The 27,861-nt window shown below is 30.7% G+C and overlaps 2 protein-coding genes across 9 annotated transcripts; one reads left to right on the top strand and one right to left on the bottom strand.

The window, feature by feature from the left end:
- The first annotated feature begins 135 nt into the window (after positions 1-135).
- LOC105214780 (rho GTPase-activating protein 20) lies at positions 136-26,648 on the top strand. Of its 8 annotated transcripts, none has more exons than XM_054230015.1 (7): positions 136-1,441; positions 12,359-12,560; positions 13,237-13,420; positions 13,488-13,550; positions 14,206-15,143; positions 18,317-20,101; positions 22,529-22,635. In XM_054230015.1, the coding sequence occupies exons 1-7, from the start codon at positions 1,002-1,004 to the stop codon at positions 22,544-22,546; spliced, it is 3,630 nt and encodes a 1,209-aa protein (XP_054085990.1). In that variant the 5' UTR covers positions 136-1,001; the 3' UTR covers positions 22,547-22,635. The 8 variants fall into 8 exon arrangements, with proteins under 8 accessions (XP_054085990.1, XP_028897819.2, XP_054085991.1 ...); XM_054230016.1 differs by having other exon boundaries at positions 144-1,441; positions 18,317-18,929; positions 22,529-26,648; XM_011188402.3 differs by lacking the exon at positions 22,529-22,635 and having other exon boundaries at positions 150-1,441; positions 18,317-18,929; positions 19,290-20,399.
- LOC105214778 (phosducin-like protein) lies at positions 26,452-27,861 on the bottom strand. Its single transcript, XM_011188391.3, has one exon. The coding sequence runs from the start codon at positions 27,748-27,750 to the stop codon at positions 26,914-26,916; it is 837 nt and encodes a 278-aa protein (XP_011186693.2). The 5' UTR covers positions 27,751-27,861; the 3' UTR covers positions 26,452-26,913.

Genomic DNA, 27,861 nt, shown 5'->3' with positions numbered 1-27,861 from the left:
ATAGCACTATCATTGCGTTTGTATTTAAATTAATATAACGGGCAAATCTAGTCAAAGTATTTATAACTAAACATTTTAATGGAAATTACATAGAAATGTATAAAATAACATAAATCAAAAGAGGCAACTCAGCTCCAATAATTTCCAATGTTAACACTAAAGACACTTCTAAATACAACTCTGAAACTTCCATTTCATTTCATTTCTCGTGTACACAGCGACGAAGCAACAACAACGGAGTTAAATGACGGGACGGAACATAAAACGTAAAAATTGTGAGGATTAAAATTAATTAATTTAAATGAAGTGTGAATTGTGCATAACACGAGAAAAGCAATGAGAAAATGCACATTTAGTCTTAATAATCGCAGTAGATAAGTGGCTTTGCGGTGGCATGTGTTCGTGTTTAAAGGCAGTGCAAATGAAAAGTTTGAAGTGAAAAAGAAACAAATTTCCACACAGGAGTGGCAACATGGAATGCTGGAGAAGCGAAAATCAAATTTAGTGCTAAAAGATTTCCAGTTTGTGAAATATTCATGTGTTTTATTCATTCAAAACATATCACAGTCAAATTGTTGATAACTGTTGTATTCTTATAATTAGTCATATATCTTTCATTATAATAAAAGGAGTGGTTACGGAGGCGTTTAGCCTTTTCGATAAAAAAAAGTTTTACAAAGAAAAAAGGCACGAAACCAGTATGATAAAGTGAAAGCGAATGAAAAAGGGAAATCTACGATTATTATAAAAAAAGCCACTATGTCAAAAAACGTGTGGTACGTGGAACGTGCAGCTGCTTAGAAGTGGAAGAAAGGAAAATAAGAAAAGTGGAAGGTGTATTGTGGCGGGTAGGGCGGAATAACAGCTGCCACAAACTATAAAATAACCCCACAAAATTAAAGTTTTCGGTGACCGCGTTTACGCGTTTTTATATAAAACAAACGAATTGCAGAATTTCTGCGTCAATCATTACAAATTATTTATTAGCATAAATTATAAAAATGTCCAGCTGGGCGCGACGTGCAGCAGATATAAGCAGTGTTGTCACTTCATGTGGACATCCCGGCGCTTCGGCGCCAGACTATACCTATAGATTGGAGAAAGTTAAGTTCGGTGTACCACTTGAAGAAGTCTGTAAAAATAATGAAAACATTCCAGGACCGCTCTTGGTTCTTATACTTAAATTAAATAAAGAATCACCAAATAGAAGAGACGTCTTTCGAGCCCCTGGCCATCAGGGTGCTATGAAAAAGCTAATACATTTTCTGCAATCGGGACGTTTAGTGAATGTTGACAACTACTCAGTTTATACGATTGCAAGTGTGCTAAAGAAATTTTTACGAAAAATACCCAACGGAATTTTTGGACGAACGGGCGAAAAAGAATTATTTGACATTATTGAGTTGGATAACGAATTGGAGCAGACGGATCGTTTGCATAGGTAAGTTATATTATAATAAATTAAAATCAAGTTTGGTGTATCTTTCAAAAGCCGTCTGCTCATGGGAAACAAAATGCTATTTGTTTATATTTACACAATGTCAATATTAAAGTTAAGTAGTCTTACATTTTTTTTTATGTAAAATGCCAAGTTAACTATGAATAAGTTCAATGTAGAATATATGTTACATTTTTTAAATATAGAACGAAAAATTAAATGTGATAAATATGTATATATATTTACAACTTATGTTATTGTAGAATACATATATTTTTCAAAACTAAGTAAATTATATTCTCGACGTTACTCGTTATGTGATTAATATTACGACGATATGTGGAGTTTTACATTATATGAAAGGACTTCTTAGAATAGGATAAAGAAATCCATGTAGGATGTTATGATCATCTAAAAGCCCTAAATAACGAAAGCGGATACTTTATATATTTATGAATGTATGTAAGTTTGTGTTACTCATTTACAAATTTGCAAATTTATTACTAATCTGTCGACTATTCGTCGTTTTTTATATATATTTTTTTTTATATATATTGTAATATTTGGCTTTACGATCAATTCTCGATTCTCTTACAACTTCCACACCATAATTAGAGCAGCACAACAATTCTAAATACCTCTACAATTTTTAAGTTACAGAAGCTTCAAAATATTCGTTGCATAATACAAATGTATGTATGTGTCAGAATATGTTAGTTTGGGTAAGCTTGTTTGGAGCAGTAGTGAAGCAATGCCAATGTTGATTATTTGTGAAAACTTGTTTAAAGCAAGCTCTACTAAAAAGTAGTGTAATAAGTATATAATCAGTTTGTGTTGGTGTAACGACGAGGTTTTATTTGTATCATTGCATTTATACATTTTGAGATTGAAATATTAATGGTTGATTCATATATATTTAATAATGGCTTATGCTATGTGTGCAAATAATATAAAAATAAATGATATCTTATTTTCTTTTTATTTCTTTTTTTAATTTTTTTCTATTATAAAGTTTTAATTTGGTAATATACATATTTACCTACATATTTTACTTAATAAATATATATGTTAATAGTTTTTATAATAAAATACTATCCTAATGGAAATTATACGCAAAAGGAAATATGAAATCCTATGTGTAATAAAAATTAAATTCATTTATATAATTAATTAAATTCATGTCAAATATGCATTAGATATATGTCAAATATGCATTGACTGATTTTTGAAAACTTTAACACATGCTGAGGATTAATTAATTACATTGCAACCAATTAAAAAATATATACACTTATTTTAATTCCAGTTTAACTTCATCCCACGCCCCACCGAATCGTAGTCATGCACTACGGACACTCAGTAACGCGTCTGTTTGTAGCGTATAGTAATTTATATACATTTAAACACTTTCTCTCTTGCTGTTTTATCTCAAAATGCAGAGGAAGTACCACACACATTAGTTACTAAACTAACGTATACGAATATTTAAGTAACTATTGTATTTTATTACTGACAAGAACATTTATTTATGTATGTATATACATATGTACGTAAATGAATTTTTCAACATAAAATGTCATACATGTATGTATACCATTGGTCTTTATAAGCACATATATCATATTTGTTGCTGCAGCAGTTGAAGAATAAAATGCTTCGTTGTGCGGAACGTCCTCTTTTATCGAAAATTCGTTATTGCATTCACATACTCGTTCCTACACACATACATGACTTTATTCCGTAGCGTTCACAACCCTGTGTAATCACTGAGGAACTACGTTAACGCTTTTAATGAAACCAGCTGCAAGCATGCATGAGGTTATTACAAAAAACATTTTTGTTGTACATGCCAGTAGTTGCATTGCGCCATAACTGATATTAATAAAATTCCCCCCTTTTATTTCAGTACGCTGGCCACATTAACCTCAATGTAATGAAATATATACTGATAATATGTACATATACGCATAATCCCCCACATACCCAAAAATATGTTCATACATATGTACAATATACAAACAAACGTATAAAATTGACTGAAGGGGTTTGAGATAAGAAGTTAAAATTTTAATTTTATAGTGCAACATAATTTTATTGTCTCAAATGTACATACTCTATTGTAAAATATTAATTTTCCATAAACAAACACACAATTTTATTATTTTTTCTTTCAAACTTTTATATATTTATGTTTCTTTATATTTAATTTTTTTTACTGATTTTTTATTTGTTTACTTTTTAATACTTTTTGTTATTATTATTATATTTTTGATATTATTTTTAAATTATATTTTATTTTGTTTTTAAATTGGGGTTATATTAAGTTAAAATTTTAAAATTAATAAAAATGTAATAAAGTTAGTAGTAACTGTAATAAACGCTTATGATTGATTTATATAAAATATTAGACCAGATTTGTGCATAAAATTTGGTCACAGAGACTCCTAAGTTTCCCACCCTCAGCAAGAATATACATATTTACATATGTACAAATATATATCACTGCAACTTGTTGAATATATTGCCTTTTCGAATGCTAAAAAAATCTGTTTGTATTTCAAAACGTCACTTCAAAATCAAAGTGCTGAAGTGGTTTGCGCTCTCACCATTATGTGGAGGTGTTTTCTGCTCTTTGCTGCCAACTGCCTGTTGCTCGCCACATGTGGCAGAGGCGAGCGCTGAAATATGCCACGTTTTTTGTTTATGACGTATCCAAGTGTATGTATACCACACTGTGCCATTTTGATTTGATTACTTTTTCGCTCTTATTTGGAACTCTACAAGTGGGTTAGGGTGTGCAAATATTAAAAATAATTATAATCATTAATGTTAAACTGTGCAAAAATTTTAAAAATAAAAAAGTAAAAATTACTAATTAAATTAAATTTTTAATTATATCTTAAGCTATACATATAACATGTAGACATGTAGAATGTATGTGCGCCTATAAAACATTTATTTAAATAACATCCAAATGCTTGTACAAATATATACATATATACAATTGCTAAAACTGAATGAGTATCGTTTGGCTCGTGGAAAAATAGACCATAAATGACGTATTTGTTGTGTTGAAATAATTTTATATACATACATTTAAGAACATGTACATGTAACTACATAGTAATCATTGCCATTTAAGACGTCAGAAGAGTTGTTTTCCCTTGTAGGAAAGTCGCAACTTTCTGAATGAAATTTTAATTTTAGTTTATATTTTTACGATTTCGTAATTTTTGGCTTCAAGGGCGGATTCCGGACCTCACTTGGTAGACAACAACTCCAATTGTATTAATGATAAGAAAATGTTGTGACAGAAAGCTGTTGGATATTTCGATGCGGCGTGAAACTTGTAGAACTGTTTATATATCTATAAAAGGCATAATATATCGGCGCCAAATATTATTATTTGTATATAACGTGCTTATACATATATAAGTACTATTTATGTACTATTATTTGAACACATAAACCTCTTAGATAATACTTTATATGCACTTCTGTAATGTTTCATGCACACAATATCATTGTTTGTTCAAATTTACTTCCAGGTTAGACGTGTAGATATGTACGTGACAGACAATTTGCTTTTTAAATTTTTCTAATGCGAAAATTTGGTTTATGCCTATTTTATTGTATGCTTCACTACCTGCGTCTTTAATTTGAAAGTAGACAATATCTTCTAAATCCATTTGGTATTCTTGTACCGTTCTGTTACCTACTCTTCTACGAAAATGTTTATTGCCATTATTTTCGTACCTTTGGTAAATCAGCTGAAACCTTCAACCACCTTTGTCAACATATGATGTACACATTATCGCTCCTGTGTTTGACAATTATCTAGCACGGAAAATACAAAAACACTAAAATTTCCAGGTTCGCAGTTAATATTTTAGGAAAATATTATATGATGTTGGCTATCCCCAACGATAAATGACTAGAGGATTTTACAATTGTTTCAACGACATTTTTCCGAAATTCGTAATATTGCAAGGGTATTTGCATCTGTTAGTATGTGTAGATAAACAATAATCGCTATACAGATGCCCTGTAAAAAGTTCACTTTCTACATAAACGGCATGACAAAGCGGCACAGTTCTTGTTAATTTATCCGAGAAATGGAATATCTCAACACGAGACGAGTATAATATAAAGGAAATATTTTGAAAAGCTTATAATATTCTTATGAAATAAAGTTTTTTTTAATGTCTATAATCTTTTGAATTAAATACTTTGTTTATTATTAATATTTCAATTGAAATTTATTCCCGATGTTATTCTTTGTCGAAAATATTAAATTATTTTTAAAGTTCTACTTCAATATGTCGATTGGTACTTTATTGCACAATTTTGTATTAGTCAATATATTTTCCTACTTATATTGACAAACATAAATTGTGCAGTACTAGCATTACATTTGTTATAATATTATCGAATTGTAATACACCTTTGTTTACAATATCTGTACACATAGTTTTATCAGCTGTAATCTCTTTAGTAATGATACTTCGACACGTTGTCTATAAAAAAAGAAATGGCTGTTTAAAATATAATTTATTAAACATATTTGGAACACATTTTGTTAGGAAGTTGCTTTTTAGTTTGTCGAGCAACTTAATAAGTGTAAATTCTGAACTTGTTCCAACTAGTAGTCAGACGGGCCTTTCTCAATAGAACATGGAATATAGTGTGTGACATATAGTGTTTGAGAAACCTTATAACTCATACTATGACACTGGTCATTACTTCCTATGAGTGCATACTTAAAGGGAAGTGTCTTAAATAATAATATAAGTAGGTTCTTCAGAAATAAATAAGTAATGTATTGAAGCAAATGTATTTGTTTAGTCATATGTGTATTAGTACATACATACATATTGCCAATAGCGTTTGCGAAACAATCATAATATTACTCATTCATTTTATTAAAATCTAAAAGACCCATATTGCATAACATATGTACACTAATAGCTATTATATTGCTTTTATTATACAAATTTAAATTATGGGGCGTTATTATATTATCAACAATATATATCTATACAATATGTAGTGCTAAATCGTAATAAATAAGAGAAATGTCAAGTTGCATATCTCGTTGACCTTTGCAAAAGTTACATTCAGATATACATACATGTACGAGTTGGGCTCCAACACTAATTCAGAAGAAGCTTAAATGGTGGCATTCAGAATTATTTACATACAAAACAAACATAAAATAATATCTCAGTTAATTAGAAAGATGAGTAAAAGTGTTATTAAAGAACTTTTTTTTTTAGAAAATAGTCATATTTTTCCAACCAACCCCGTATCAACTCATTAATCAGAACAATGATGGGGTCATTAACTGCATGCCGATGAATAAATACAACAATGTATTTATTTTTGTTATATGCATGAATAAATTTTGAATGAAAATATATCTCAGAGCTAACGCATAGTATATATATTTATGAATGTATGCACATATGAATGGATTGAGTCAATATTATGAATTTGGTGAATGAAACTGACTAACTAAAGTGTACCCATTTCTCAAAAATCAAAACATAGAGATTTTTTGAGTTTCTAAACTTTTTGTCAATTATAGCTCAAAAGAGCTTAAAATCTCGATACTGATTCCGATTTTGTGTTATTTTTATTAATTCAAAATTGTCCATAAAAAATTTCATTAAATTATTATAAATTTTTCTTTTTGCCACACCACAAAAACACACTATTTTGACATTTTATAAGCTGTATAAATATAAGAAAGTCAAAAATTAAACCCTGCTACTGCTAACGGTACCATATGCATAATATACCAAATATACTTTCAATACTGGATATTATATTTGACAAGTCAATATGTAGTCATGTATGTACATAGGTATGTATGTATATTTAATATTAAAAATATTTTAGCAAACTCTGTAATAAAACTTGAAGCTGCAATATAAACTCTTGACGCTCATTTATACCATAAATACATTTATTTATTATTTAAAATTTCTTATAAAACTCTTTTTTATACACCGCCTTCACTTACTCATTTTTATGCAAGTATGTATGTGTGTATGTTTGTGTTAAGTAATTGTTGCTTATTTCTTCATACTTGCATTGTCTTTTGTTTATGTTGGTTATTGTAGAATGTGTTGACTTTGTATTTGCCTTTGTGCTATTATTCCGTTTACAGTAGCCAACTTAAAGATAAATAACAGACACAATCAGCTAAAAATACTTGAGGCAAAAAGAAACAGAATATTTACTTTTGTTTTTACAGCGATAAAATTACCCATAAACCAGACTGGCATACGAGTATAATTCATATGCAAACAAACAAATGGATTATTAAAGTAACGATGACAAATAATCAGATAAAAAAATAAAGTTAAACAGTGAAGTAAGTTAGATGACACAGAGATAACATACTACTTATGTGGTTATCTGGTTATCTAGTACTAGATACTTATGTTTTCAGGCGTATCAGCTGATAAGTAATATCGGAAAACAGTACGAGCACCATTAATAGTACGCACATATCTATGTTTGTAAGTCAAGAAGAAAATAGAAATACATGCCAAATATATGTGAAACATTTCATGAATGAACCAGCCTAGAAAACAACACTACATACATAGATACATATAAATAACATACATAGACCATATCGCTCATTTACATGAATAGTGTCATAACTCAAAAAACACGATTTTTGAGTTAAGTATGCAGAATATGCGCAATTTCATCGCCCATATTGTATACAAATTTCATTTCGATACGTAGAAAAATAAACGTGAAATAAGAATGTGCTGTTATTAAACTTGTTATGTTGCTTTATTATTTAACCACAACCACGACACATCTCAGTTGTGCCTGAATTAGGGATGTTTTTTTCAGAAAGAAAGACATATTTTGTGTTAGAATACATACATATTGTATTGTAGGGTGAATTTGGTTTTCTTTTCAGAAATAACGACACATTTTGTATTACAACGATATTGGTGAAAAGTAATTAAATTTTTCATGTTGTTTTTTTTCGACAAAAACGATACATTTAACTTATGACGGTGATTTTTTATATATATTTTTCACAAATAACAACATAATTCAAAAGGGGTCACATTTATACCTAAGAAAAAACCTTAGTACACTATTTTTAGTCCACTTATGCTGAGCATTGTATTTAATATATTACACGCCTCTTGTTTAGTCAATAAACTTATGGCGTTTTTCTATATTTACTAAATAAGAGACAATTGAAAACTTTGAACCGCTATGTTGAAAAATCGATTTTTTTTAGTTGTGACACTATTCATGTAAATGAGCGACATACTCATATGTACATCCCCGCAAGCAACAAAATGTATACGCCTCTTTACACTTTCTTTATACTATTTATTTTATTTTAGCGTCAGCATGTAAACAAGTTTTGTAGCGCTCAGCGACAAATTTACCACCTTTAATGTGTCCAAGCCATGTTTTTCTTTTCGCTCACAGTCTAATAAACGTGGGGTCGCATGCAAATTTAATTATTGGCAATTTGGGTCGTTTTTTACATGTTTGGTTAAATATTCTTGAAAATGATTATGGTTTGCGTACGAAGTACGAATCGGTTAAACGGTTGCACACAAATAAATACATACCTATATTGTTGTTTACACAGCATTTGTATGCATTTGAACCTGTTTTTTTTTCAAATGTCATTGACGTCTTTACTGACACACTTTATGGCTGCAATCGATCGACCGATTGACTGCCTTGAAAATTGCTAAGGTGTTTAGCTGCTAAAGCTGCATTCGCATACAGAAAATTTTAATTTGTATTGCAATATTCTAACATATTCTTAAAACAACGAAAAACATTGCGAATTATGATTTTTCATCAGTGTATTGCATTACACGATACGCTCTAGCTCAAAACGCCTGCAAACATAAATTTATGGAAATGTTAATTAAGTTCTAAATATTGCGAGAGTATATAATAATAAAAATATAGCCGATGCTTTATTTTGAAATAATTTTCTGCAATAAGTATGATTTTCAAATTAAAAAATCATTAAAATAAAATTAAACTGAAAATAAAAGATAACACAACTTTTGGCTGTGTACTAATGGAAAACTAGAAATGAATAGAAAACAAAAAAAAATAATTCATATATTTACAGGCCACATTATGCTCTTAATTATTATTTTAAGCAAAAAAAATGTGCTATTAACCTTTTGTTGTATGACAACGCTACATCTGTGAAATTTCACTTTGTTTTCATAAACTTTGACATTTTGAATGTTGTACGTAAAAAAATTGTCAGGTGTATTATTTATATTGCTTACAGACACCTTATTAATTAAATGAAATTAAATCGTGAGTATATTGGGAATATAATTCTCTATAACACATTACAGAGCTAAAGGGAAAGAGCTTAAGCTTGATGAAAAACATTAAATTTAAGTTTAATGTGAAATTTCAAAATTTCATAGTAACTGTAACAAAGCAATTTTGTCCATCTATAGATTAAAAAAAAAAATGTTATTTTTCATTTTACTTATAAAATTTCTGAGTTTAAGTTATCAAATTTATTGGCATTTATCAAATATTATCCATAACTTATTTTGTTTAATTTTAAATGGAGTAGGCGCCTAAATTGTGGAACACAGTGGATTGCAGAATGTGGCGACCTAAGTGAAAATCAACTCGACGCTTTATGTAAAATTTCCAGTTTGATTCATAATTCATTTAATATTCAATCTATTAACTGCTTTTGCCACTTGAAATTGATAATCAATCAGCCAGCAGCGTAACAAATATTAAGCGTAAATGTATTTTTCAGCACAGATCGTCTGTATTTATTTACGTGAACCTATTTACGATTTTGGTATGAGTCACATTTTCATTCATAAATATTGTTATCTTTTTGTTTTTGTGATTACTATTTGCCTACATAATTGTTTTTTGTTTTTATTTCTTTGAAGATTTCTTTTTCGCCATTTTCGGCAGTGTCCACAGCTACAGGTTTATTGTTTTGGCCAGATTTTTGTGTTTAGTATTCAAATGCTAAACGATATTGCATAAATTATTGATAATTTTCGCAGTAAATTTTTTAGTTTCATCTGTCGATTTAAACAACCGTCATTTATGTATGTTGTTCCATTGAATCGTTTTGGTTTCACAAATTTAATATTTACCGTTTCCCTTTCTAACGCGCTCTATGCATTGACATTTATAATGATTTCTAAATATTATACCCACACACACATACATGTGTATTATATGAAGAAATACGACTGGTTTTCACTTTTTTAATATTTTTTTTTTTCGGACTTTCATTACGTAGTAAGTTATTGTGTTATTTGTAGCATTAAAGTACTTATATTTGCACGCATTTGTTGTTGGTCTTTTACTGTAATTCATTTAATTTTTAATCAGTTCCTGTTGGTTGTATAAGAGCCAGTGATCTTTTGCTTTACTTTCATGTCATTTCACATGTTATCCAACCCGTGAGCGTTGCGTCTGCTATCAAATTAACGCCGCACAATAAAGCCATGAAATAAGTTGTCGTTTTTCTCATTTTTACATGTTGTCTCTTTTATTTGATATCTCGTTTTGTTGAATTATGAACAACCATAAAAATAAATGTCTTCATTTCATTTCTTTACATTTCTTAACACAAATGATTTATGAATCACTCGGTGAATACCGATTCATACACATGCATATATACATACTGAATATATTAGACGATAACATAGTAGTTTCAAATGAAGGTTTATATACATACATACATATTTATATCTTATGAATCATTTGTATTTTACTAAGTGATAAGATGGCCTAGATAAAACCAGATGAAGATGTCTATCAGCCTACTGGTGTTGCACAATATTTATTTGTTTAATTATAGTAATGTCAGTAAATTTAGCACTATATATTTACAGAATACCGTAAAAGTAAGTTTAGGGTGTAATTAAATATATTATATATATATATATATATTGATAAGGAAATTGACATAAAATCTGGAACACTCTTAAGAGTTAGGTGGGTTTCTTAGATTGAAAATATGGGTGTTTTATATATAATTGTAAGTGGATCTAAAATCAATAAACCAAAAATATTTCAATAGTTAATGGATAAATCTGGTTAATGAACGAAGGAAAAAAGAAAATATTAAAATTTGTATTTTTGACAGATTTTTAATAAAAATATCACTTTTTTGGTAAAGTTTTCGGCATATATTGGTTTAAAAATAGTAGCTGCAATAAAAATATAAAAATAAATGCTTCGTTTCTTAACCAGATAATGACATTTCAAAGATTGTCATGACACTGGTAGCTGGATGGGCGGAACTTCCAAATGGTATATCTCTTAAAATTTTACTCGGATTGATTTGATATTTTTGGATAATATTTTAAACATATTGTCTATTCAATAAGACAAAAAAATTACGAATTAAAAAAAAATTAACTAAGAAATGTCGTTAACTTTGTCAACAAATTTAAACCATAATACGAAATAATGTAGAAATAATAGAAGTTGTGAGTTTGGTGACTAAACTCAAAATGAAACTATGCTTGCAATTAGGAATTATTATTAGTCTACAACTTTGCTTCCGCCGTTTTCCAATAGATGTCTCTAGGGTTAAGCATTAACCCAACAAAATATTTGTAGAGATCTGTTTGTATCCTAAACTTATTCTCAACTGAAAATGTCACTTTTAGAGCCGAATGTCTATAGGGTCAAGCACTGGTCGATTAAATCGTTTTATATCGATCTTGGACATTTGTGTCAACATTAACCCAACAAAATATTTGTAGAGATCTGTTTGCATCCCAAACTTATTCTCAACTGAAAAAATTAATATTAAATAATATAATTTATGTTTATACAATAACTTAAAATGAACACGAAAATTAATAAATTTAAATTTCTATTTATATATTTTAGGTTATTTACATCACTGCCGAAATACACTCAACGTTTACTAGTTTTACTCTTTGGTACATTCCGTGTTATTGCCAGCAATGCCACTCAAGCCAGTACTGGCATGACCAGTGAGGCGCTCGGCGTATCAGTGGCCCCAAGTTTCTTTCAATCTTGCGTTAGTGATGGAAAAACAGCGCGTATGGAGGATGTGCTTAAATTCAAGGTATGCTTATATGTGGTACCAGTATATGTATGTATGAATATTAATGTAGATATATAAAGTTTAAAATAATTGACGTTTATAATAAGACGTGCTTACGTCTTTTGATTTGAAAGCAATTTGCAGCAAGCTTGTGACGTGATCATGAAAGTGATCACAATTTTACCGTTACTACTACAAGATCAAGCTGCAGCGATTCAACTACTTGCACAATTTGATACAAACAAACTTATGTACGGTTATATGTTGTAATAAAAGATATAAAGAAATTCAAACTTGTTTTAGCAATGTAAACGACATTAGAAAGACTGGATAAAGTTGAGATTAATTATAAAACTGTACGCGAATTGCTACTTTGAACTGAACTTCGTCAGCGTAAATATAATTAATATATTTTTTATTTGTTGCATTGATATTATTAACGCCGTTTGCTTGGTATACTTTTATATAAATAAAATTGTATAAATAACTTAATTGATAAAACTGAACTTAGCATTAGGGTACACCACATGGTTTTATAATTATAAGTAATGCATTTCGAATATTATTTTTAATTTTTTTTTAATGATATATATTTCAACAACGCTATTAACAAAAATTACAACTGTAATTTTACGATGTATATACGCACATATATTTTAATGTTTTATTTTTATTGACTAACGTTTTCCTGTTTTAGGTGGCCACAAAAATTATGAAGCAAATAATCGATAAATTTGCCACACATGATTTATTTGGACGTGAGAATTACGAATACTATGCGCGAGTTACTGGACGCATACTCAAAGTACAGGATGAATGGATTTGTAGTTTTCAATATCCACCACCACCACGTGGTAAATTGGCACAACAAAAATATGCACGTAAGTTTCATAAGCATTTGCTTTAATTTATTTTTATTTTCTTTTAAATTAATATTTACGCTTATAGTACAACACTCCCTGGAGGCAGAAAAGACATGGTTACAGTGCCAGTGCGAGCGTTGGGGTTTGCGTAAGTATACTTTTCACGAATATTCAAATATGCTAACTAAATTTAATGAATTTGAGATGTATCTTACTTGCTTTCCATCATCAGTGTAAATGACACCTTATTTATCAAAATAATAACGAACATCTTATAAACCAAGTAGTTATTACTTTAAATAAGACGAAACTGTGACAAGTCTTTCTTCAATCACTATGTCAACGTAAATTCGTTCTAACATTTGGCTCTTGTATTCGTATTGTATTCATTGTTTCATTTAATTTTCCCCATTTAAATTATATAATTTAACTTTAATGTAGTTATACTAATCTAGCTTGCTTTATTAACATCATTAACGTCATAATTGCCACATACGTTGTTCATTTCCGAATTGCTTTTATCTCCATCACAATTTCTTTTCATTGATATCAAGCCTGTACCTGATGCAGATTGCTTTCCAGTTTTAACTAGTTTAATTTTTTTCCCTTAAGTTGACCAACAATTTCTTGAAATTGTAATAAAATGTTGTTAAGCATAATTTAATCAACCACCCAAACAATTGAAAATCTCTCTTTTCTTTCACTCTCACTCATACTCTGCCTGTGTGTCGTGTTTTATGTACATTGACACTGCCTGCTTTGTGATAATGATTAAAAATCAAAAAACGTCTAAAACTAAACAGTCGCTCAGGAAGAATCCCGCTCAACGCCTGCCTTGCTAACAAGCTCAAGCTCAGCATTAGACAACAGTGTGCTTTCATTGGGCGTAACACCAGAACATTCTTTTATTGAATCATGTGCACGCCTATCTGTCTCCTTAGAAGGACCAAGTCTATTTGCGTTGACATCATCGCCAATACCGAAGCGAAATATACAAGATTTGCAACGCGACACCGATAATGATGCTGACGTCGATGAAGAGAACTACGGCGACGAAGATGCAGATGTCCACGATGACGGCGAAATAGAAGATTTTGCTGCAGAACTCGAAATAAATAACGACGAAGATTTCGAAAACAATCCGAAACACAATTATCCAACATATACGGCGGTTCAAAGTGGCACGCATAGAGCCACAGCTGCCGCTGGTAATAACCGCTACGCAATGCCAACACATGGCAACGCTGCGCTGAATACCACTTATACCGTTAGTAATGACAATGACGATGTTGTGGATTCGAATGATGATGATGGCGATGACGAAGTGACTGTTGTACGACGTCGCTATCGTCAAAATAAAAAGAAAATACTAACACAAACTAGAATGCAACATCAGCGACGTTTGCGTGCCGGCTCCAAAAGCCTTGATGGCGGCGATCGCGTAACGCAAACGCCCATGAATAACGAGACAAACGAGAATAGGAACAAAATGAAGAACAACAAAATACAGATCGCCACGACAACACAAATGACTAGTGGAACTACTAGTGGTGGCATTAAAACAACTTCACGCACTTGCAGCCGTTGTAATCGCGGTATACGACATTCGTCCTCTTGTTCCTCGGCCTCTGGAGGAGCAGGCGCTGGCAGCGTAGGAAACGGAAGCGGCATGACTATGGAAGAATTACGCGCTGTCAACCGCTATGCGGAGAGTACAAAGAGTCTTTCCTATTTGCCACAGGTGAGGGATGAATTCTTGCTTGCTTCAAGGATTTCGGTATAAATACCATAAATTCGAACGAATAAGTTAATGCATAATTGGCTTACATTTTTATTTATTATCATTTTTGTTTTCGATTTTTCTGTGTGTGTAAGCTCACTTGCCTTTGTATTATTAGAATACGAATTTATTTAACTACATACATATATATTCTAATTTTTTCTCCAAAGCACTTTTCTCAACTTTACACGCACACAAGAATTCCGTAAACTAAATATTATTTAATAAACTATATATTATTTAATACATGTTAAGTACCTCGAATAGCCATTTTCGATTTACAACTGTGTCAAAGTTGTTTCAAAAATAAAATAATAAATCCCATTTGTTCAGTGCGCATTCCACACAATTTGCCTACATGCAGCATCAAAATTATTTATCTTTTAGTCAATTACAGTCTGATTGCTTACATAATTGCATACACGTTCCCGTTTGAGCTACACTGGAACGCGCATTACATATTCATAACAAATTACTACAAACCCTTGAATATATTAAAATAATGAAGCATGCATTAAACGTTCATTCATTCACTGCCAATGCGAACAAAATTGTTTAGCTGAAAATAAATGAACAATTTTTTTGTATTGTCTTTTGTTTTCTAAACACCATTCACTCCACAAATTATTTAAACCGAAAATCGCATAATCGCTACAATAATACATATATTAAGTATCCCGAATTATTAATATAGCAATAAACTTTTAATGTATATCTATATGTATTTTTGATAATATTATTAATCTCAATTATAACTATCACTTTAGCATTGTAATTGTAGTATTAGTATATAATTTAATTATTTAAAAGACATTATTTCAATAAACTTCTTATGGTATGCAAATGACACATTAAACGCATACAACTACATATATTTTTTGTTTAACATTGTGAATTGATCTACTTGAATTGTGCACATTTGATTTATTAAAATTTGGTATGTTTAAAAATATCATGTTTTTATTTAATTTTTGCTTGCTATTTGGCTATAGCGCTTATCAGCAAAATTACAAAAAAAAGGTTTGACCTCACGGCCTATATATTTATTTATGCAACATGCTATATTTATTTGCCAAGAATTGTAAACAAAATATAGCCGATGTATCAATGATTGAAAAAAATAAAAATTTAATGTACAACAAAAGAGTACAAATGATTATAATAAATACGAATAAAATAAAATGCTTTTGTCATGAAATTTGAATTTATAATAAAAAACTGAAAAACAAACTGCCTATAGGCGACGTAAATACATAGGTTTCTTAGCATAGTTTTAAAAGTTTCGTATTGCTAGTTATAACTATTAGTTGTAAGTGCTCGATTTGTCAAAAAAATATTTACATACTTAAATGTATATTTTAATTTACTAAATTTATTTTGTTTGTTTTACCTTTTTAATTTAGTTTTAATTTTGTAAATACATTTTTTGTTTCTAAAATTATCAACTAAATTATATTTTTTTTTGTTGCTGGTAACACTGTAATTGGATTTATAAATATTCGCTGACATTTGTAAATTGCTTGTCAGTGAATTTAGAAATATACAAAACAATTTCCATGCAATAACGAAATATTTTTTTATTTACTTTATGTTGTTTTTTCTTGATGTTTTCTACTGTTAATTATCTTCTTTTAACTCTAATACTGTGAAAGTAGTTCCACTAAGCTTTGTAAAACTTACCTCGATTTCAGTCTGGCCGTTTAAATTTGTGGTTTATTTTTTCTTTATACAACGTGTTTGTTGTAAATTTTTTTGTGATTTGGATTTTTTTCGTTATTGGTGTTGTGGATGCTATTTGTGAAAAATATCATTTTCTAAGTGAAATATAATCTGGACTTTTTTGTCATTCTACTACTTATTCTACTCGTACGAACATGAGGATAACAAAAATATGTATTAGATAAGCATTAGATCTATCGTTATAAATTCTGTTTTTTCTTATAAATTAAAATACATAATAATAGTAAAATAAAATAATTAATACTAAAATTAACATAAAATAATTAGTCTTTGTTCATTAAAAACAATTATAATTGTTGGTCTTTAAAAAGAAATTTTAAAACAAAATCTCGTTAGGTCTTTTCGATCGAAAACTTTCGAGCGAAAATTTTTTTTTTTGTACAAAAACTTTGCACCTTGCTAAATGTTGTATTATGTAATAAATGTTTAAGTTAAAAAAACCGTTAATGAATTTCTATGAGAATGTAATTATTAATTACATTAAAGGTTCATAAATTATGGGATTTTAAATCACACAGGTTTAATTTCTCTCTTTATTATATAATATATTTATTATAAGGTCAGTGATGTTTATGTTTTCGAATGCTTTTTCTAAACTTTTTGCACTTTATTTATTGATAGCTCAATTATGGGCAACACACATATTATAGTCTCATTCTAAATATGTATATACGCTAATACAAACATAGCACTACCTAACACTCATCACAGTACGCACATCATTTCGTTAACGATCGAGCATCTGAATTATTATAAAAAATGGGTCAGCAGAAATTGCGCTACTTTTTTTGGAGTTTTTATTTGTGTTATACATCAACTTTTTTGTTATTCACATAATTTTAGATACATATATATGTATAATACATTTTATGCTGTTTATAAGTCTGCTTTATTTCGTGCAAGGGTTCATTGCTGCAGCTGATTTATTGTTAAAATAAAATATATTTTTATTTCAAACAAAAAATTAACATAAAAACAATAGTACAAAAACATTATACGACTACAAAAAAAACTAAGCTCGTAATTTTTTCTGCCAATTCCCCTTTTTTCTCCCAAAAAAATCCCTTTAACTGTACAACAACAACAACAACTGGGAACATAATACAAATTGGAACCATCACGCCTTGGCTGTGGAATACTTACTTCGACAACATGTTTTGTGAATGACCTGTTACAAAACCGAAATATTTGTATTTGTATGTCGTGCAACACATGTTCACCGTTCACCAACAAACAATCTACACATTCACCAACAATTTTGCAACTGCAAACAAAATATATATCCATATGTCTATTATATATTTAATGCCACGAAAACCACTTTTTCCTACGATATATGTATGTACATAAAAATTTATTTGAAAACAAAACAAAACAATATATCACAAATGAAGGTCCATGAGCGCCAAACAGCACGCATGCGCACACGTTCCGAATGGTTTTTGGGTCCTAGGGATAGTGAATTGGCATTGAATTTGCCGAACACATGCAGCAATTGTTGTTTGGCTGCAGTACAAAAGCAGCAACTCCAACTACAACAGCAGCACCCACACTTTCCGGCACACGGCTATCTGGGCGGTGGTAGCACACGCGACATGCGTGCACATTGTGGTGGCTATGACGACGACGACGAGGATGACAATGTGCACAATTTAATAGTAAGCAGCAGTAGTGGTGGCCACAATGCCAATGCGTTGTATATGTATTATAAGAAACGACTGCAACAACAACAAAAAATACATGCTAATGCACAACAGGCAATGCAAACGGAGCATATGGATACGGATGATAGCAGCAATGCTTACGAGTATGGTACACCAATGTATCAATGTAGGCAACAACAAGAAAAGCAGCAGCATTTACAAGTTGACAATTCCAACATATATGCACAAACACCCGAACTTCGTTTAATGGAGCCAACAACATCATCGGCGTTTGCGGCTGCTTCGAATAGCTCTGGTCGTCGCATGTATTTGGATCCGAATACTACGGCCGCAACAAATATCGGTAGCTATGTTACCTCACATATGTCTTCTAATAATAATTATTTGTATGATTATAATGATACAACTAAGGCAACTGCTTTCACAACAAATTCTATTGCAAGCAATTCTAATTCTACTACAACAACTACTTTTAGTTTACAAACAAATTCAATTTCTTCTACTACTACTTCTACCAAACTACTATCTATTGATATCAACCACAAGTACAACTACAAAACTAACAATAACAGTAAAAGTATTTATATAGAAAATGCTATGTGTAACAACAATAACATAGAGTATAATAATACTAACCAAATATTGTTAGCAACTAATCGCCAACATATCAACCAATTGTCTAACACTAAATATTCACATTCAGCAACAAAATCAGTGTCAACACATTATGAACCACATCAACGCAATCATCAACACTTTAGTTCACAAACCAGACAAATTGACTCGTCTTCATACTCGCATACACATTCACAATCACCGAATCATCAACGCCAACGCCAACAACAGAAACCGAAACGCGGTTCAAAGCTGCCCAGTCACTACCATTCGACCGATTCCGTGCGTTATTGTGATGTCGACTTAGATGTTGAAATAGTAACCGAATGTCCGACAATGTCCACATCACGCTTATTCTATAGTCCGCGTAAGCAAATATACGCTGCCCGACGCTGTAATTCCACACATGAGCTTTATAAAATTGATGGCGCCGATGTGGAGGGCAACAGCGACATCGATCACAATTATCTTACATACTCGTTACCGAGCGATCACAATGATGCCGATTTCGATACAATTACAGTGCCATCTACACTCTCGAATCGTGCCGAGTCTTGCGAAATCTATTCTGATTCGTCGGAATTCCTACATGCCAGTTTGCTGGATAACTCTTTGGCCATAAATGGCGCTAGTGGCTTGCCGCTGGCCGCTGCTGAAGAAGTTGACTTCATACACACATCTCGCTACAGGCAGAGCACACCACGCGTTCAACGTCGCCAGCAACAGTTGCGGCGACGGCAACGTTTCGCTTCCACATCGACGCAATATCACTCAATGAACTCAACAAACGCTAGCACTTTGTTGATGACGACGGCGGATGGCGGAAACGGCAGTGACAGTGGCAATGGCAGAAACACACGCACCGAAAGCGGCAACAATTTCGTTACAGTCATTTTTAATGTATTGGACTTTTTATTTTAAAGCTTAATTAAGTAATTTAACTGCTCTACTCTAACTTGTTTTAGCGCTTCTTTTTTACTTATATAAAGCGATTTTTTATGTTTAACTCAAATGTAATGCAATTTATGTTGTGATTAACGATAATTCTGTTGTATTACTTGAATATAGTTTGTATACATATGTAAATATGTATTATATACGTGTTTAATTTATGCTTGTGTGAAAAACATTTATTATATGTCGTATTTTTATATTTGCTCATTATTGTTCAATTAATTTCTGTTTTATATAAGTTTATTATAATTTAAACGCTAAAAGTACTCCCCATCAAATGTGTAAGCACCCTTCCTAATTAACATACTCGTACTTCGTTAAAAATATATTGTATATTTGTGTACGCAACATATAAAGGTCAGTCAAAATTCCACAAATTTGCATTTAAACTCTAGAGCAAATAACAAAATTTGAATCTGTTTAGAGCGTGCCTGCCAAACAAACGAATTGATGTACCGCTAGAAGCCTAAGCTGAAGAGTTTATTTTCTTAATGGAGTTTAACGTGAGACAATTTTAATTTCTTGTTTGACTTGCATTATTATTGTTGTTGTTGTAACGATAGAAAACATTCTCAATATAGTTTTGGGAAATGCAGTCTAGTCGCCAATCGATGGTCGTATATAGACCATTTTCCGTTCCAGTTGCGTTGACCCAATTGTCGTGGGAACAGCACTCACTATCGAATCTGAGCAAAATGTACTGACAACTTCACAAAAAATGTATCCAATTTTTAATACATCTGTATAGTATGTATTTCATTTATTTAACCATCATGTCTTTGTAGGCTTTTGAGCGAATTAATTTGTTTTTCCAACCAACGCTGTTAATTATCGATTTTCGGGTGCACATGGAAAATGTTTTAATATTTTTGACTTCATTTCATTAATCTAATATTAATTGTGAACCACAGATTCGTTAATATTAAATTTTTTTTATATGTTTTATATGTCTTAATTAAGCTTTTCCGTGCGTTTTCTTTGATCTCAACTTGGTGAAAGCACAGAAAGTTTAAAATAGCAAAAGAAATTAATGAAAGAATATTCCATGGTGAATATCTACGCATTTTACATTCTCCGATAATTTCTGCAATATAATTACAATTTTTAAAACCCATCTCATGCAAGCAAAGGAACATTTAGATATAATAAAGTATTTATGCAATTTGCTAATGCTTCTATAGACTCAAATAGACAATTTTGTCACAAAATCGTTTACCAAGTAGAAAGTTTAAAAATCTTGCTATCTTTTGAACACAAAGAATTTAGTATAAGTATTTGGTATAAAAAACTTTCTTTTTCTTGTCAGTATAAGTGAAAATACGCTCCCAGAATATTTGTAATGCTATAACAAATCACTGAAAGAGCGTTGACTTTACTTAGCCAGCTGCTGACAGCCTTAAGAGTACAAAATTTTATTACTAATTTATTGGAATAATTTTTTGTATATTAAATATTTTCATTTCAAAGCGCAAGCATTTTTAGTTTTAATTAAAAATAACCTTATTTGTGTGTGTATCAAATATAGCATTGTATATAATATATCGCAAATAAATAACATCAAAAATATACTTACTCTTAGGTAGTTTGTAATTTTAATTTAAAAAATTAATTTAAATTTTGTAGCGTATAATTTTTATAAGTGTAATCTTTTTTCTATGTATTATCACATTTTTGTTTGTATGATGTTTAAAAATAAAATTATGACTTTTACGTGATGTGAGTTTGTGTTTTTTATTAGTATTATTTTTATTGGTTTTTAATTAGCGGAACTGATAAGCTTTTCAAGCCTGCGAATATGCTTAATATTTCTTATATAGCGTCTAAGCGCGTGTTTATGTTTGCATACAGTTTGGTTACACTTTCGTTTTAAATGTTTTATTGAAATAATAATTTGTTAACATTTATTTTTTGTTAATTTAACGAGCAACATAAGTACCTACTACCATAATGTGCATTTACGTTTTGTTTGTGTTTCAATTGATTTAATCGCACACTTTCTTAAGTCAACAACTAATAAAACACTGATACAAATTTAACTACTCTAATACAGTCTATACAACTCTCAAGTGATATATTGGCTACTTTACAAACCCATAGTAACAACAACAAAATTAAACAATCATAGTTGTTTTATGAAATGTATCCATGCTTTTTTGAATTATATCCTAATACCTTCTATCTTACCATTTCTATCTATTTTGCGAATATCCCGTGCAATGACCGTTCCAACAAACAAATCAAAACAAAACAAAAAATGCCCAACTACTATTGTGTATAATCCAACGACCTTTCCACGCCAACCAATTGACAAATCGTACAAAACGGGACGACTTTCATTTGTACCGCTCATAACGGACACGCACGCACACACAGTTGGCAACATCCGTTTGAGTAACAGCGCCGAGTCAATTCAATACCCCGCCACAACCGCACGACGTCCATCCACCCGACGCTTAATTGGTGTTAATGTGCCACGGCAATATCCATTGCGTTCCTCATTGCGTCGCAACAGAGAGAAACAGGTCGGCAGTGGTAATACAATTAATGGCAGTGGCAATAGTGTTACCGACAGCAATGGGTTACTCACAACCAATGTGGGCGCCGTCGGCGGCGCTGGTGGCATGTTGCCCGTTGCCACAGCGCCACCATCAGTGCGTAATTCAATTGCAGAGTGTTGCAGCAATATCGGCACGATGCATGATAGTCCACATATACTGATACCAGCATATCCATTTAATCGGCTGGAAGACTGCACAAGTTCTTTGGAACGAAAGCGTACGCAGTTGCGCACCAACATGGATGGTGATAGTGAACACGCGGCACGGGAAAGTGTATGCGACAGCAGAAGTGGTGCTATGTGTGAGCTCAGTGGTATGCTAATGGACACTACGGAGTCCATGAAAGACTGCGACAATGTGGATCCAACATACGTTTATGTAAGCGGCAACAACAATTTAGTATATGCAACAACAGGCATCACCAACAATATGCCAACGCTGATAACAACGCGCAACTTGGAGAACGTGGTTGGTGCGTCAACGACGGCGCAACAACAGCGAATGTCCATACAAAACCAAAGCAGTGATGGTGTGCAAACGGCAGAGGGCGTTTCGACAATCACATTTAAAGCTCCGCGTGTATGAAAATAATAAATAAGCCAGCTATCAAACCATATGGGGAGTAGTAAGGAATATGACAGTGTGTTATTAGCATATGCTGAAATGCGAGTGCATTCGAAGGTAGTTTTTAAGTAAACACAAAAAAAAAAAAAATCAGTTGAATTCAAAATATCTTTCGATATTTACTGTTACTGTATTTATGTATTTTTCTATATTTAAAGTTCCAAAAATGTACAAAACATTAATGTCGTTACTTATAGAAAACAGCAGCAATTTAAATAATGTACATATAGTTTCAGCTTTTACATTATTGAAATTTTTAATGGGGTATTGAAATTATTTGACTTATGAAGGTTTTCGAAAAGCTTAACTTGTATGTTATACGTGTATAGTAATAGGTTAAAGAATTTTAATAATTCAAAAAACGTTAGTGATAGCAATATTTATTAGCATAAATTAATTGGAGAGTTAAAAAATACATACATATTTAACAATGTTGTAAACAACAATTCGAAAAAAAATAAAATTAGCAAATGGTTAGTAATAAATTCGTTATTAAAGCGAAATATCAAATGTTAATATTATATTATTATAATATTATGCTTGTATCTATTAACGCATAATTGTAAATATGACACTTGATGTTCATAAAAGGGTTCATCTCTAGGTGTAAAATTATTAAAATAGTTTGCTACAAATGTAATTCGTATTGGTGGTTGTTGTATGCTACACTTTACATACCTGTATATGTATACACATATATTTGTCTATATTTACATATATAGTATATATAACGGATTTACACTTCGTTGCTTTTAATTCAGTATTATTCGAATACATTAGTTTAAAATCCCTAGCCACTTACTGCCGGACTATATGAAATGTCATACAATGTCCTTACCACATACTGGAAATGTTAAAACTATCAAATTATTTACGCCTCAAATTGTTATTATTTCATATTTTTTAATGAAATATAAGTATATATATTATTTAATTTAGTATATATTTTAAATAATAAGTTGTAATGATTTTTTGAAGATAGGTTGAACAAGTGAATGAGTTATGAATATACTCGTACACATTTATGTATACCCAATTGGCAAAATTTCTTTGTAACCTCCAAACCCATTCAGTTTTAGTAAACAACTAAATAATGTCAAAACACACTTCCCAACTCATGTACCTTAATGTTTAACAGTATTGAGTAGGTTTGTTTTGAACTTGAAAGTTCAAACAATCCAGCAGATATGCATATTATGTTTTGAAAACTCACCATCCGGTCCCAGTTCCTTTATTTAATATACAAATCAAACTTACGAACAACCTTTAAACCGTTATGCAAACCACCATTTATTAATTATTCATTCCCCTCACTAAGTTTTACCAAAGTCAACAAACCAAACAATCGTATAATAAAATTAGTTTAATTATTATTAATATTCAATTTGTATATAAACTTTATTAGCTATGGATATACATAAATACATATTACTGTTTAAAAAATGCCAAATATTTGAAAATAAAGAAAATAAAAGCATACACTCTTGTATGTCTGTATGTATAAGTAGTGACTGCAAAAGTAATAGTACGCAGTTGTCGAGGTTAAAATATGTGGCAGCTAAAAGAGTGAAATATTTATGAATGAAATAAAAAAAAATAAATAAGTAATATATATAATAAAAATTATAGCTACAAATAAATGTTACTTGTTTTTAATTAAAATAATAAAATAATTTATGCAATTGCTAATATTCGTATTATGATTAATTATAAATAATTAATTAAATAATTATGATATAATATAAGTAAATACCCACACACATATGTATGTATATGCAATCCCTATGACCTTGCATTAGAATTTTATTAATTTTGTTTTTATGAATTTAAGCAACAACAATTGCTGTTTACCTTTTATTAGGTTCAAAATGTGTATTTGGACGTCGTTTTATACTCGCTTTTATATAGTAGTTTTTTGGTATAACGGAGGACTTCGTTGCCAATTGTAATTTCCACTTTATCTAAAATTCCGAATGAAAGCATTTATGTACGAGCATGTCGGTTGTGTATCAAAATATGTATGTATATGCTTCTAAGGTTAGAAAGTCTAACAGTAAAAAATGAATTTTCTGATGGTAAAAATTAATCAAATAAGTTTGTATGTAATAATTATGTATGCCGAAAATAGTTAATAAAGGAAAAAATACATATAAGTCGTCATCGTCGTAATTCTAAAGGAATAGATTATGATTGGGAGCGGCTTTATATGTAAGTATAAAAATAAGATATATTTTCCAATTATATTAAAATTAAAATCTTTTGTTGAAACACTCGCTATGACCATATATTGAAATAATCGTCGGAATTGAAAGTTTATTAATTCACTGTATAGGCATTATCCATGTCATTGAGAATACAATATTTTGGCTATAGAGAAATTACAACTTACCAATCCAAATAGTGTTAGTTAGATTCCGAATATAACAGCTATCGGCGGGATACATTTTCGGGTCTATAGCGCTGTTGTAGAATAAAATGGTTCTTTTGGTCATACAAATTTAATTGAATAACATATTAATATACTTTCAGATGATTAATTATACTTTCTCTTTAATCTTTAATATTTTTTTCCTGAATAAAATATATTATAAATTATTTTCATAAAAAACTTGGTAGACGCTTCGTTGGCAAAAAAAATATAATTCCTGTCATCCAAATCCAACTATGTAATATAAATGGATTAATTGAGTTTACTCATTAGAGTAACAGCAGGATCACAAAGTGTCCAATAACATTAGGCACTATCCGCGATAAATATCCTTGTAACTAGAAAACATTATGTATCAGCGATATAACCTTGTTAAGTTCGGGTGATTTCGAACGACAAACCAAAATATACTCATGGTTTTCTCCTCCTTTGATTCTTTTTATCCATCCGATAAATTTTTAATAACATAGGACTGAAATTAAAATATAACTTACACTTTTATTAGAGACCTTTTCTTTCCCTTACTGACATCGTAACACTTCTTACCACCAACTTACGTTAATGTGAAGAGTTCCAGTTTGGGTGTAAGAATTCCACTATGTTGATAATAAATGCATTTCCCTCGAGAATAAGTTAAATAAACGATATACTTGTGTATATCAGCTTTAACAACAAACGCAAAAATGTACATCAAAGTAGTTTATTGCTTTATTTTTTATTTTTTCGCACAATACAATGATTACTGATTTTAGATGATTTTATTTTGTACATCAATTCACAATACATATACATAAGATTGATTACTTAAATACACTTAAGTACCTAATGAGAGCAGTGTATCGTAAGCTCTTTTAATGATTGGCTTATTACAAATGTTGAAGTATTCTTAGACTATTTCTTTTTTATATAAAATTTAATTACTTGTGTTTTCTTTTGTATAAATTTTAAAGGAACACATTGAAGGCTTAAGTTAATATAATTTGGATTCTGGACCGCACTATAAATATTACACACAATCTTTTTCCGATAATTGCAAATAACATGTTCCTAAGCCAAAATATATACTTTAATTACACTTAATTTCATTTACTTTTCTCATTAATTGTGTAGACTCCATTTCGCTCTTGTTGTATAAAACAAAAAACTTTCTAATTATACAAGGCCTTGTCAACGACTATACCATTTTCTATAAGAAAACTTTCCACATCTGATGGGAAAAAATCATCCGATAAATCATCTGTAACGCGTACAAAATTTCCAATTAATGCTTGAGCCTTATATACAAGCAGCGCTGGTAATCCTTTTGCACGAAAGTCGCGACTCATGCCAGCGACAGAACTGCAAATTTTACCAAACTTTATGGAGGGATACTCTGTTGCTAGGGAATCAAGACAATTATTCAATGTCGAGCAAGCGCTTATGCTCTTATCGTAAATATGTATTATAACGGTAGTGTGTTTATTTTCCTTCTCTACAAAATCTAAAAATTCATCGTGCGTCGTTAAGTTTATAACTTTACCAAATTGTTTTATATGACCGCACTGTCGTAACATTTCGGCCATACGCTGCTTTTGATATTGTTGCAAGAAATCTTCGCTCATAAGTTCATCTAATTCAGCATCGATCTCTTCCTGCCGCTTGCGCTCCTCCTCCTCCTTGGCAGTGGCCGTTGTCATAGATAACTTTTTAGCCAATTCTATGCGTTGACGTTCTGATTCCTCTCTTTTCTCTGCTTGTAGTTGCTTAAAACGTTGCCAATCCTGCACTACACCTTTAGGACCAGTATTAGTGGAAACTTGCGAACGATATCCTTCTGCCGGGGGTGGCGGACACACATCAGGATCAATATAAGCAGAGGGCCCTTGTTTACTTCCACCAGCACCCCGTCCTCTACTTTCACTATCATCACAATTGTCCTCTCCTTCACTACTGCTACAATAGTACTCCATCTTTTCTCCCATTAATTTATCTTCTAATGTTGCCATTTTTATTTAATAATATTATTAATTTTACTTATTACTTTAATTTGAGATTTCTAAATTTAATTACTGTGTATAACTTTTCTTGAATGGAATTCTGCTGTCAAAAGTAAATCA

This window comes from Zeugodacus cucurbitae, chromosome 4 (genome assembly GCF_028554725.1).
Source record: "Zeugodacus cucurbitae isolate PBARC_wt_2022May chromosome 4, idZeuCucr1.2, whole genome shotgun sequence".
Lineage (NCBI taxonomy): Eukaryota > Metazoa > Arthropoda > Insecta > Diptera > Tephritidae > Zeugodacus > Zeugodacus cucurbitae.
This window is presented reverse-complemented; position numbering and strand designations above follow the sequence as displayed.

Coding starts and splice junctions, on each gene's coding strand:
- LOC105214780 (XM_029041986.2), top strand. CDS start 1,002: ATGTCCAGCTGGGCGCGACGTGCAGCAGATATAAGCAGTGTTGTCACT. Junction 1,442..12,358: donor CAGACGGATCGTTTGCATAG/GTAAGTTATATT, acceptor TATATATTTTAG/GTTATTTACATCACTGCCGA. Junction 12,561..13,236: donor AGGATGTGCTTAAATTCAAG/GTATGCTTATAT, acceptor TTCCTGTTTTAG/GTGGCCACAAAAATTATGAA.
- LOC105214778 (XM_011188391.3), bottom strand. CDS start 27,750: ATGGCAACATTAGAAGATAAATTAATGGGAGAAAAGATGGAGTACTAT.